The sequence below is a fragment of the Trachinotus anak genome, unplaced genomic scaffold (genome assembly GCF_046630095.1).
Source record: "Trachinotus anak isolate AG129_WGS33_773 ecotype Australia unplaced genomic scaffold, CSIRO_AGI_Tana_v1 ptg000014l, whole genome shotgun sequence".
Classification (NCBI taxonomy): domain Eukaryota; kingdom Metazoa; phylum Chordata; class Actinopteri; order Carangiformes; family Carangidae; genus Trachinotus; species Trachinotus anak.
Genome location: NW_027273865.1, coordinates 5,913,828 through 5,926,552, shown reverse-complemented (window position 1 = coordinate 5,926,552; position 12,725 = coordinate 5,913,828). Strand labels below are relative to the sequence as shown.

Sequence of the window (12,725 nt, the reverse complement as noted above, 5' to 3'; positions counted from 1 at the left end):
TTTCTATTTTCAGGCCACTTATGATCCCAGTCATGGCTACAGCCCTCAGCCAATAGACATCACAGGGATGGCCCTGTCCAGAGAGTTGCAGGTATGTATTTCTCTCTCATGTATCAGTGCTCTTTTACAGCACTGGTAGGTCTTGTATTTTTTGCCATACATTTGTTAGGAACTTGACAGATTGTTTTTCTTACCCTCTTCATACAGTCTATGGCTGAGCAGCTGGCTGAAAACTACCACAACACCTGGGGCAGGAAGAAGAAGTTGGAGCTACAGGCCAAAGGTAAGAGGGATTTCTATTACATACCTTTAAATATACCTTTAAAAGTCTGCATTCTTTTGATTTCCAAAGTGATTTGTGTTCCTGTTAGGTGGTGGCACCCATCCACTGCTCGTTCCTTATGACACCCTGACGGCTAAGGAGAAGGCCAGGGACAGGGAGAAGGCCCAGGACCTGCTCAAGTTCCTCCAGCTCAATGGATACGCTGTGACGAGGTAGACAGGACATTTCACCATTCCAGTTTAGGATTAAGCAGATTTATATTCCTTCTGAACTCCATGTCAGATGGTCGGATAGTGTCGAAGACCCCTCCTCCCTCACCTTTCCAGTATAAGATTTGTGGAGTCTGTGTCCAACCATTCCTGTAACTTCACAAAAATGACAAACTGATATTGACACCCACTTCAGCAGGTGTCGTATCTCTTTTTCTAGCTATCTTTTTTCATTTGTTCCTTAAGTATTTGTGCCACTTTTCATGTGTACACTATGAAAATGTTACATCATTATCCCTGTTTTTATACTGTACCACATCTCTCACCTCTTTATGATGGTCGGCTTTTCACTTCACCATCCGCAGTGGCCAGTCAGAACAACTACAAACACTGTTGATCTCTGACGTGCGCAGACAGCAGATGTTCTGGTTGGTTGGTTCTGAGAGACCATAAACCAGCCTAGTTCTGTTCATATCTCTCTCTCTCTCTCTCTCTCTCTCTCTCTCTCTCTCTCTCTGTTTCTTTTATTTTTACTCCCTCTCCTCTCCACGCTCAGGGGTCTGAAGGACATGGAGCAGGACATTTCCTCTATTGAGAAGCGTTTTGCCTATGGCTTCCTCCAGAAGCTTCTTAAATGGATGGACATCGCCCAGGAGTTCATTGCTCATCTTGGTACTGTGATTTCAGAGACAAAGACTTCTCGTTGCCATATTCCAGTGCAAAGCTATACATGTTGATTAGGGCCTGACCTTTTTTTCCCTTTGTTTGTTAACAGAGGCTGTGGTCAGCAGTGGTAGAGTGGAGAAGTCACCACATGAACAAGAGATCAAATTCTTCGCCAAGGTGAGTTACTTGATACTTCTTTTGGGTCCTCTTCCTGCTTGTCTTCAACAGGCGAGTCATGGACTGTGACAGAAGCTCAGCTCAGAGAAGGCACATTATATCTCAACACATTGAATTGAAACTAAAATTGGTTGTTTGTGGAACAGTTTTCCAACACATGCAGATGGACCTGTCCAATGGCAAGATAGTGTGTTTCTTAAACTAAGGCGCTAAATTAATATTTCATCTTGGGTTTTTTTTTTTTTTTCCAGATTCTCTTGCCACTGGTAAATCAGTACTTCAAGAACCACTGCCTGTACTTCCTCTCCACTCCTGCAAAAGTCTTGGGTAGTGGAGGGCATTCCTCCAATAAGGAGAAGGAGATGATAGCAAGGTGTGTGCAGTAAAAGCTTATTCAAAGGACTGGTTTCTTCCCTGATTATGTGACTTTACCATGTACCTTTCCTTAACTGCAGTACTTTCGTGTGATAGTGTCTGTCCTCTCCTTCTCCGTGTCTCTTCATCTCTCTCCTATTGTGCAATATCCTTTATTTCCGTGACCTCCCTTTTGCTTTCTGTGTCACTTCAAACATCTTTCCTTCCCTGTTCCCCCTTACCGTACTCCCTCCCTTCCCCTCCCTTTCCTCTTTTCTCCTCCTACCTCAGTATCTTCTGTAAGTTGGCTGCTTTGGTGAGGCACAGAGTATCTCTTTTTGGTAAGGAATCTGCATGGTGGCGTTATGCCCTGTCACCATCTCTGTCCCTCCGTATCTGTTTTCCTGTATCATTTCTTTTTATTTTTTTCTGAATCTTTATTTGCTTCCTCTTCCTTCCTCCCTTCTCATTTACATACTAATCAGCTTTGTATCACAGATTTAGTCTGTCCTTCCACGCTTTATTCTTCTCTCTGCTCTCCTTACTGGATCTCCTCGTCTAATGCTTCTCTTCTTAGCTCAGCTTCTGCTTGGCTTTGGTGTTTTCTGCAATCTGGTGTTTTTGAAGTTGTCCTTGTTGCATTTAAGGCCTAGACTCAGACTGGTACTCACACACAGAGAGTGATTTGAGCATGAATGTCTGTAGTGGTGTCAGGTGCCCACAGATGGTATTGTACTGCAGCTCTGTGATGTGTTCTCAGCCTGGCTTAAACAAGACACTATATGCTTTATCTTCATTCTCCTCTCCTTTCACCACCACGTGTCTTTAATAGTCAGTCACTCTTATGTATCCAGTGGTCACTAGACACAGACAAGCTCTTCACACTGAGCCTGTGCCCTTTAGCTTGGCTCACTAGTACCACATGGTACATGAGAGTCAAAGTGCACCATTGTAACTGAGCTAGCGCTTGAAAAGTATCCATGTCAAACAGCAAAATGGTGGTATTGCACTCAGGAAATCAGCACATGGTTCAAGTGTTCCATAATTACCTGTTTAAGTTGTCTCCGCTGTGTAATGTACAGTGTCTGTGATTGGTTAGAAGTAATAGTTTTAATGTAATTTTTTGTCAATGTTTTCTAACACGCTTTACTGTAACTGTTTGCTCTGTTTTCTGTTTTTAATACAGAGCTTGTACGAATTATTACTCTTAAAATAAATCTAACCTTTACAGCAAATTGAGCTCTTGAAAATGGATTTGCACAGAAAGAAAGCCCTGACAGCACATCTTTGTTTTGCTGTTATCAGGAACAGATGCAGGTGCAGTGGTGAACTGTCTGCACATCCTCTCACGATCACTGGATGCCAGGTAAATCACGAGCTATTCATATCACATCCCATCACTTCCCCAGGCAGAGAGAATATAGAAACAAACCATCTGACATTCTCTGTCTTTTTGGCTATTCTTTTGTGTTCACCTTTTCAAGGACTGTCATGAAATCAGGCCCTGAGATTGTGAAGGCTGGCCTGCGTCAGTTCTTTGAGAGTGCTGCAGATGACATTGAGAAGATGGTTGAGAATCTAAAACTGGGCAAAGTGTCCAGTCGAAACCAGGTCAGAGGCAGCACCGTACGCCACTGTTTTTACACTCATTTATCTGATGAGCTGATATCTTTATGTATGTATGTGTGTGTGCTCCTGCAGGTTAAAGGTGTGTCCCAGAACATTAACTATACCACCAATGCCCTGCTGCCAGTCCTCACGTCACTGTTTGACCATATTGCCCAGCACCAGTTTGGAGATGATGTCATGAGTGAGTGAAGCGCTTCTCTCCATTTAATTGCTTGTTCATCATTTTCCCTTCAAAGGACTGACCCAAAGCTGATTGAATACCTCTCTTCTCTGCTTTCTCAGTGGACGACTTGCAAATATCCTGCTATCGCTTAATGTGCAGTATCTACTCTTTGGGCACTGTGAAGACACCACATGCAGAGAAGTGAGTAGATCCTCTGTGGATCTATGGAAGTCTGAAAACAAGTTGTTTCCTTCACCATTTTATTGCATTTATATGGTATTTCAAGTAAAATCAATTCAGTTTTTGTAGCCCAAAATCAGTAGTTTGTACAACATAGAACACCCTCTATCCTTAGATCCTTGATTCAGAGGACAATATGGTACATGTATGCTTTCAAAGATTTATTATGCCTTGACTTTTACTTGGTTTTCTGTTAAGATTTTGTGGTATTTTTCTCCTGTGCAGGCAGCGACCAGCTCTTGGCGAGTGTTTGGCTCACTTAGCAGCTGCAATGCCAGTAGCCTTCCTTGAGCCAGTGCTGAATGAGTTCAACTCATTCTCTGTTTACACCACGAAGACTCCTAGAGAGAGATCCAGTGGGTTTTCCACACAAGCAAATCACATTTTATTTTACATGCAATGAATTATTAGAACATGTTTAATCAATTGTTTCTTGATCTTTTTTTATCCATCATCTCTTCAGTTTTGGGTCTTCCCAACCAAGTTGAGGAGCTGTGCCCTGACATCCCAGAGCTGGAGATCCTGATGAAGGAAATCCATGACCTGGCTGAGTCTGGGGCTCGCTACACAGAAATGCCCCATGTGATTGAGATCACCCTGCCCATGTTGTGTAACTATCTCCCACGCTGGTGGGAGAGGGGCCCAGAGAATTTCCCCGAGCAGGAGGGCCAGTTGTGCACGTCTGTCACCTCCGAGCATCTCAACCAGCTGCTGGGTAGCATCATGAAGATTGTGGTTAACAACCTGGGTATAGATGAGGCCTCCTGGATGAAGAGATTGGCAGGTGAGTGAGCAGAGGTTTCACAATAAGTGGCGATTTGTGAAGTAACCAAGTCTAAATTGGAGTCCAGTTTTCATAGTTATGTGATCCTTATGCTCCATTATTATATTGTGAATCCCAAATGTTGCAGTGCTGGGTCTGCAAACTCCTAAAATATGCCTTCATAGTATTATATTGTACAGACAACTCCATTTCCACATTTTGTACATCTAATATTTGGAGAAAACTAGGCTTAATATTATAACCACTGACGACTGTTGTTTCCTGTGTACCCCTTGTCCAGTGTTCGCCCAGCCGATTGTTAGCAGAGCCAAACCAGAGATGCTTAAATCCCACTTCATCCCCACCATGGAAAAGCTGAAGAAGCGCTCAGGAAAAGTGGTGGCCGAGGAGGATCACCTGCGTATGGAGGGCAAGACCGAGGTGGATAGTGAAAACGGGACCATCCGAGATGAGTTTGCTGTGCTGTGTCGGGACCTGTATGCTCTCTACCCGTTGCTCATCCGCTACGTGGACAATAACAGGTAGCTGTACTCAAATTTAGTGTGAGATTTAGTTGATACTGTTCTCCTGGGTAACTTAGAAGCATGCTTCTTCTTCAAGAACAGTTTAATGGACACACGATTACTGTGTTTGATGTGGAGATTAGATTACAACATCTTTTGGTGTAGATGATGTGTCAGTGTCCAGTGCTCAAACTGACATCACCTGGCCCTGAGTGGAAACGCTCAAGAGAATTTCTAACCAAGTTTCAATATTCAGTATCAAATAAAAGAGAGGATGACAACAACAACCTTATCAAGCATGAGTACCTATGACAGTTAAAAAAGAAGATAACATAAAGTATTTGTACTGCAGCTTGTGGTGCCTATTTGATACTTTGAGTTAATCTATTTCTGTCACTGCTGTCTTTGTCTGCAGGGCGAGGTGGCTGACCTGCCCAGATCCAGATGCAGAAGAACTGTTCAGGATGGTGGGGGAGGTCTTCATCTTCTGGTCCAAATCCCATGTGAGTTTTCTGATGTCTGTGGTTTTCTCTGGATTAGTTTTTTGCTATTCTGTGATTCCTCTCTGTCCTTTACCATTTCACCCTTTTCTTGTGTTATTTATTACAGAATTTTAAAAGGGAGGAGCAGAACTTTGTGGTGATGAATGAGATCAACAACATGTCCTTCCTGACCGCTGACAGTAAGAGCAAGATGAGCAAGGTGAGAGTGGGCAAGCAGATGAATGGCCAAGTCTGTTACTTAATAAGATGTTTTATTCATTTACTACATATCTTGAGCTGTAACTCATTCAGAAACTAAACTCTAATAATTAATATTTCACTAACACCACCCATTTCAAACAGGGAAAGAGTTAACCCATTTTGATCTATTCTCAGCTGTAATTAATTTTCTTTCCCTTAAGATAAGAATGTCAGGTAAATCATTATTCTGTAAATAATAAGATTTGTTTAAATAAATGTTAGAGGCTATTACAAAACTAATAACATCCTTTTCCAGGACAATGTCAGTGACAGTATGTAGCGTTTAGGCAGCAGTAGGAGTGTCGCTAACTGTGTTTTCTCCTTGTATCCTGTGTCGGGGGTTGGACGCTGGGCCACTAGGCCGGAGATGGAGAGGTTAGACTGTGTTTGTGCACGAGCGCTGTGCTGATCGCATGGCACCCTGAGTTTTGGGGAGGCGTTTCATCAAGCTCACCCACGGACTACCACACTTCTTACACACAGACCCCAAATATTCACACACACACATATACTCACAGAGGGTTATAAAGCACAGAGTTAGTAATATCAGTGTTATAATAATGCATATCAATGGTGTAAGGATACACTGTATAATGGAGATTTAGCTGAAACTGCTTATGTTAAGAATGTTTTCTGTGAATGGGACATATTTGCAATTATATTTGAGTAATATTGAGTGTGTGTGAGCGTGTGTGTGTGTGTGTGTGTGTGTGTGCTAGTGTTAGTGTTAGTGATGTCCTTCTGTTTTTATGTGTGTTTCTACATGTGTGAGTAGGGGTCTGGAGCGGCTTGATGAAAGGTCTTTGCAGTAGATCGTAGTGGCCTGAGGGGTTTCATGGCGCTCGGCTGAGCAGTTGTGCATCTCATTTGGAGGGTGCACTCCTGCAGCCGAGCACCATCACTCTGGTTTTGTTTGATTAATAAACAGTTTGCCTTTATATCGTCCCTGTTGGAGACAAGTTGTGGAGCCCGTGCTACCGTACCATCTGTGATGTTGAAATGTTATTATTGACGCTTGGATTTCTTTCAGCTTTTGTGGTAAAGATTCCTGTGCCGGGGGACTCTTCTCTTTTCAATATTATCATTGGCTTTGTGTTCACTACCTTGTTTACACCAAAAAGCCATTCTAGCCCTTGCTGTTAGCATTACATTTGCTTGGTCCATCCGTAGCATACGTAGCTAGCTGTGGTTGTCGGGGATACTGCAGCTAGCTCGACATCACCAGATAGCTGCCATCATATTTACTAACTGGACTTGTCACTCCATGTCTAATTCATTGACACCATTAAATTGTTAAAGCATTACATATCTAATGAATGTTTCATTGATGTTTTACATGGTCGCTGTAAGATAAATAAGAAAACCTCCTCTCCTTGGCTATCAGATGGGCATTACTGAAGTGAGCTTCTGTTAGCTGATCGTCACGGCGCCTCTCTCTGCCCAGAGTTTTAACCCACCCACCATGCACACTGCGGGCAGAGAGGGTGCTGTGAGGCCAGACAACAGTCAGTAATGAGCATTGGCAGCCCCAGGACAGGAGTGTGTGAGAAGAGCTCCAGGGCGATGGAGCTGGTCCCATAGACTTGTGCTGTTCTGTGTGCTGTCCGATGGACAGGATATGTCCTGTCTGGCCACTGCACTACTAACAGTGAGGCTGCATTGTGTGTGACGACTGTAGCTGATGCAGCAGTGAAGCACCTGAAACCTCACCAGAGGTGGATGTTCACAGGAAAAAATAATTGTTGGTTTGTCTTCAGCTGAGGTATAATCAGTTTCACTTTGTTGTTGATTCACTATATCGGCATGTTATTGTGTAAAATGTTACTGGCAGGTGGGTCTTGACATCTCATTGTTTCCTTTAATAATATAAATCCCTTTTTATATTATTTGTTTCTCTTCATCACTTTTTATGTTAAATATTCCCAAAAGCCTGATGTCATAGAATATTGTCTGAGTAGGACATTTTTGGTGTGTGACTTGAAGAGGCTTTTAACCCAGACAGTGATGGATTGGTCTGAACTTTTCTTTGTCTCTTTAGTCTGGAGGCTCAGAGCAGGAGCGCACCAAGAAGAAGAGGCGGGGGGATCGCTACTCAGTGCAGACCTCCCTTATCGTAGCAGCATTAAAGAAGATGCTTCCCATCGGCCTCAATATGTGCTCTCCTGCAGACCAGGAGCTCATCAATCTTGCCAAGATCAGATACTCACTGGTACTTTGATGTGTTTGAAGCCAACTGACAGACTATGTTGTGTCTGAGCGTGGAATAACTGGCTCATATGAAATAATGCATTTTTAAAATCTTTATTTCATATAGAATTATCTACTATAAAGTTATATTTGTCCAATGGAGTTCAGCTTCTTTTTCTATTAGTGGTTTGTTAAGATGACATACATGTCAGTACACTGCTCATTAGTAAACTGTAGGATATTTTGATTGTCTTGAATTAAAGAAAACATTTTGAATCTCCTGTGTTGGTGTCTTCCCCCATAGAAAGACACAGATGAAGAGGTGAGGGAGTTCTTGCACAACAATCTGCATCTTCAAGGCAAGGTGAGTGGACTTTTTAATGTATTATATATAATAATATATTAATACCTCATAAATGTCATGAATATCTTTACATGGGCTACACATATTTGACCCTTGGTTTCAGGTGGAAGACCCAGCTATGCGCTGGCAGATGTCTCTTTATAAGGAGATGTCTGGAAAGGCGGAAGATGCTGAGGACCCTGAGAAAGTGGTTAAAAGGGTACAAGAGGTGTCTGCTGTCCTTTACCACATTGAGGTGGTGAGTATAGAAACAAACTCAAGTGCTCTATAACAAACACATGTGACATGCACATTCAGGGTGTAGGCTGGTTGTTGGTTGTGAGTAGCAGCCTAATGTTAGACATTATTTCCTTCCTTCAGACTGAGCATCCCTTCAAGTCAAAGAAAATGGTGTGGCACAAGCTGCTGTCCAAGCAGCGTCGCAGGGCAGTGGTGGCCTGCTTCAGGATGACACCCCTCTACAACATCCCCGCGTAATAAGTTCCTTCATACTCTCTGAAAAAGATCTATAGTAAAATCAGAACCGTTTGCATGAGACATTGCAAACCTCCCTAATTAGGTCTCAATGACATCTCGCCTCACAGGCACAGGGCAACCAACATGTTCTTGGATGCATACAAGCGCAACTGGTTAGAGACAGAGGGTTACTCGTTTGAGGACAAGATGATTGACGACTTGTCAGTAAGTCATCCTCCCCTTGTTTCTGAGACGTACAGTTGGTTATTAATGGCATGTTGCCCACAGTGTCTTTTGTCATGATGCATTTTATCTACAATAATTAGAAAGCCATGGAGGAAGAGGAGGAAGAGGAAGAGGAGACCGAGACGAAGCCTGACCCCCTTCACCAGCTGATTCTTCATTTCAGCCGCACAGCTCTCACAGAAAAGACGTAAGAGCCTCTCACTCCTTGTGTGACTCAGCTTTGTGACCTGACCTTCAGTGTGACTGACTGATTCCTGATGTATGTTTCCTCATTACAGTAAACTTGACGTTGACCATCTCTATATGTCATATGCTGATATTATGGCAAAGGTAAGATTTCTGGATGGTCGCTGATCAGCATCATCAAATTTCCCATCTCTGACTGAAATCATTTACATTCCTTAACCTTTATGGGAACTAACCTTTGTGCATAAGAGCCCCATGAAATAGCAACTACACTTCAATCTGTTGTTGGACCCATCATTTGGGAACAAAGTGTAAACCTTATGCACAACATGCATTTGTTTTCCAGCTTATTCCACAAAGCTTTGTGAGGCTGTGGTGGAATCTGGAGTAAGATTTTTCTAAATCTAATATGATCTTGTACTCAGTTGCTGACTTGCTGTCATCTCCCTCCAGAGCTGCCACATTGGTGAGGAGGACGAAGGGGGAGAACAGGAGGGGGAGGAGCCATCCTTTGAGGTGCGACAGACAGAGATGGTATGGGGGGACCAGGGGAAGGGAGACAGGGGAGTCAGCGGAGAAGCAGCTCCCCACGCACTGAGTGACCACACCACGCCATCACACTCGGCACACCCCCCCACCCCACCCTTGCTACAACATTTCTCGTTTTTTCTCTTCCTTGCGTTTCTCTCGTTCACTCACACCACTTGTCTATTTCCTGCTGTGGTGGACTGACCTGTGCATGCCTTTGCTGGACTCTGCCCACCAGTCGTCTCGATGTTGCAGACTCAATTTGTTTTATGTCCCAAGTTGCATGACTTGAGTGCAGAGAGATGGTGCAGCTAAAGACAACAAAATGAAACTCTGAGTTTTTGCCAGCGATGTATTTCAGAATCACAATTTCCAAGTCTGATGTGCTTCTGAATTTTTAGGGGTTGATTGACTAAGTCTACTGAAAGTTACCAGCATGGTTTAACATATCTACTAAATACTTATCTGTATAGGTACAGCAGCAGTTAAATAAATGCATATATGCTGGTTCATATGTGCAGGTATAAAAAATGAAATACACATTTGTATCATTTATTTTGCCAAAATGCTGCTGTAAACATATCCTGTGAAATTCACCCAAACAGGCAATTTTTAGCAGTGTCACTTAACTATCACTTTGTCAGCACCTAAAACAATATATCATTAATAAATCAACTCCTTAGCATGAGTGACAATTTGACTGAATATCTCAATGATTTCTTTGGCCTCAAAGGCCAGTTTTGGAGACTGTAGTGTTGCAGCTCTAGAGACTCGTGGCTTTCCCTGGAGGGTAGCATTACACCCATCTGTTCCTTAATGTACTGTAAGAATGCCTTCAAAGTAGATTTTTACCTCAGGTTATTTTCATCAGTGGAACATCATTTCTCTTCCTTTTTCGGTACGTGGTATTTGCACGGCAACGTGATGCTGCCATTCAAGACTGAATTGAGCAGCTATTCTTGGAAACTTTGATGACAGATATCGAACCAAACCATGCAGCAGGTTTCGTAAGAGTAGAGCCAGCTCTCTTGTGCTGATCGTGTGTGTCTGTGGTCAGTCTCTCCCAGACCTGCACCACCCTTTCCTGACTTACACCCTCCAGTACTCACCTGCTAATTGGGCTGTGTTCACCCTTATGGACTCACCTGATAACTCTCGTTCGAGATCTAACAACTGACAAGTAACTGATTTTGTTTGTCTTTACCTTGAATTGGACAACGTAAACAAGTCTCCCTCTCTGTGCTCATCAAGGACTACAGTAAAAGCCTGCACAGTCAGCCGTACATACACTGTCCCAAACCTAGACACACACTCATGCAAGCATACACACACAGACACACATCCACGTGCGCACACACACACACACACACACACGCACACACACTCTCATAATCACACACAATCTTTCTTCACTTATCACAAAGGCACGCATTTTGCTCAAAAGATGAGCAGAGCCTCTGAAACAAGAGGAAAGTTGCTTTTTTAACTTTTTAAAACACAGTCAGGCTTACGAGGGAGGGGGGCGGAGGGAGGGGTAGATTCAGTTTGGGTGGGGATTTATGCATGGTGTGCAGTGGGTGGGTCAAATTTAACCTCTTTTGTCAACAGGGTGGTTGTTCATAGCAGCTTTACTGTGTCATTTGTAACAGAAGGAATAATGTACTGCACTATAATGTAGGACAGTAAAGTACAGCACAGCTGCATAGCAGTATTAGAGGATTGTATTATGTAGCAGCATTAAAGAGGTATAACATAATATTGCACCGTACAGTGTAATATTGCACAGTACTGTATAAATGTAATTTTACACAACAGGTTGTCATATTATATGTTATATGAACAAGCAGTAAACAACATCTGACATATTTAAACACATTAAGTAAAATTATTCTGTTTAGTTCAAATAAAGTTAATTATGTCTTGCAATTTAATCTCTAAATCAGTTAGTTGTATATTTATTATCTTACAGTGGCACTTGTGACTTCACAAGAGTCCAGTGTTAAATAACTAAAGAATACTTATGGTCACTTCGTAAAGTAAATGCCTTCCCCTCAGTTTGAAAGAGTGACCTACAGTGTAACTGAGAAGCAGATACATGATGCTGCAGGTAGAATAACTGCAGCACTTCAGGCCGAAGATAGGACAACACTAAGTTGTACTGTTGTACTGGAAGTAGGGGGTTGCATGCTATAAGCGTTACTCAGACAACTACTGTTGCTTCCTTAAAGGAGTGTGTGAAGTGTGTGTTATGCTCTGGGACGAAATGTTTGCTGCCATCAAGTGTTTGCTGTCTGGAAGCCGTCAACAGCTGGAATAATTACCATCACTAATATACACTGTGTTCCCATGGAAGAGAATGTGTGTGCGTCTGTGTGTGTGTGTGCGTCTGTGTGTGTGTGTGTGTGTGTGTGTGTGTGTGTGTGTGTGTGTGTGTGTGTGTGTGAGTGAGTGTGCACGCATGTGTGCACATGCATGTGTGTGTTGTGTGAGAATGAATATGATTTTGTTTTTTAGATTGTGCTTTTCATGCTGTAGCCAGCATCTGAACCATAATCTTGATGATTTATTTCCATCACCATGAATTTATTTTTTTTAAACATCAGATTCATTTCAGCCCCTGAAAATTAAAGTTTAACATCTGGCCACATACAGTTCTCCTTCTTGGCCTCATCTTGGCCACAGTCTGAGAATCAGGACACTTTAACTTAGCTTAGCAGAAAGACCAGATGCAGCAAACCTAACTCTCTTGTAAGTGAAAAATGTGCATCTAAAAAGCTCTGTTATTTACATATTATTTTCTTTATTGTGTGGAATTAAAAGCATAAAAATGAGACATTGTAGGGTAACGCAACAGCCAAGTGCCTGGGCTGCATACCACATGGGTGCATATGCTCTGAGCTGGAAAGTGGTTGGGGGTATTTCTTCATGAACTTTCATGTTTTTGTTCACCCCACACCTCTGTTCAACATCAGCACCAACAGTTTGTGTTGCGAGGAGATGTCAGAGT

General features: G+C 42.6%; 1 protein-coding gene across 6 annotated transcripts in view; it reads left to right on the top strand.

The window, feature by feature from the left end:
* Window positions 1–12,725, top strand: part of ryr1b (ryanodine receptor 1b (skeletal)) — a 74,420-nt gene that overhangs the window by 42,736 nt on the left and 18,959 nt on the right. For 2 of the 6 annotated variants that reach the window (XM_071496412.1, XM_071496411.1), the window contains exons 56-80: window positions 14–91; window positions 208–283; window positions 372–495; window positions 1,049–1,164; window positions 1,268–1,335; window positions 1,587–1,708; window positions 1,981–2,030; window positions 2,995–3,055; window positions 3,174–3,300; window positions 3,391–3,499; window positions 3,601–3,682; window positions 3,947–4,077; window positions 4,185–4,505; window positions 4,786–5,026; window positions 5,424–5,511; window positions 5,618–5,710; window positions 6,112–6,126; window positions 7,790–7,960; window positions 8,243–8,302; window positions 8,406–8,540; window positions 8,663–8,775; window positions 8,887–8,983; window positions 9,085–9,191; window positions 9,283–9,334; window positions 9,644–9,724. In XM_071496412.1, coding sequence (XP_071352513.1) covers window positions 14–91; window positions 208–283; window positions 372–495; window positions 1,049–1,164; window positions 1,268–1,335; window positions 1,587–1,708; window positions 1,981–2,030; window positions 2,995–3,055; window positions 3,174–3,300; window positions 3,391–3,499; window positions 3,601–3,682; window positions 3,947–4,077; window positions 4,185–4,505; window positions 4,786–5,026; window positions 5,424–5,511; window positions 5,618–5,710; window positions 6,112–6,126; window positions 7,790–7,960; window positions 8,243–8,302; window positions 8,406–8,540; window positions 8,663–8,775; window positions 8,887–8,983; window positions 9,085–9,191; window positions 9,283–9,334; window positions 9,644–9,724 — 2,718 coding nt within the window. The remainder of the gene's footprint in view (window positions 1–13; window positions 92–207; window positions 284–371; window positions 496–1,048; window positions 1,165–1,267; window positions 1,336–1,586; window positions 1,709–1,980; window positions 2,031–2,994; window positions 3,056–3,173; window positions 3,301–3,390; window positions 3,500–3,600; window positions 3,683–3,946; window positions 4,078–4,184; window positions 4,506–4,785; window positions 5,027–5,423; window positions 5,512–5,617; window positions 5,711–6,111; window positions 6,127–7,789; window positions 7,961–8,242; window positions 8,303–8,405; window positions 8,541–8,662; window positions 8,776–8,886; window positions 8,984–9,084; window positions 9,192–9,282; window positions 9,335–9,643; window positions 9,725–12,725) is intronic. The other 4 variants (XM_071496417.1, XM_071496416.1, XM_071496414.1 and 1 more) reach the window with 3 other exon arrangements.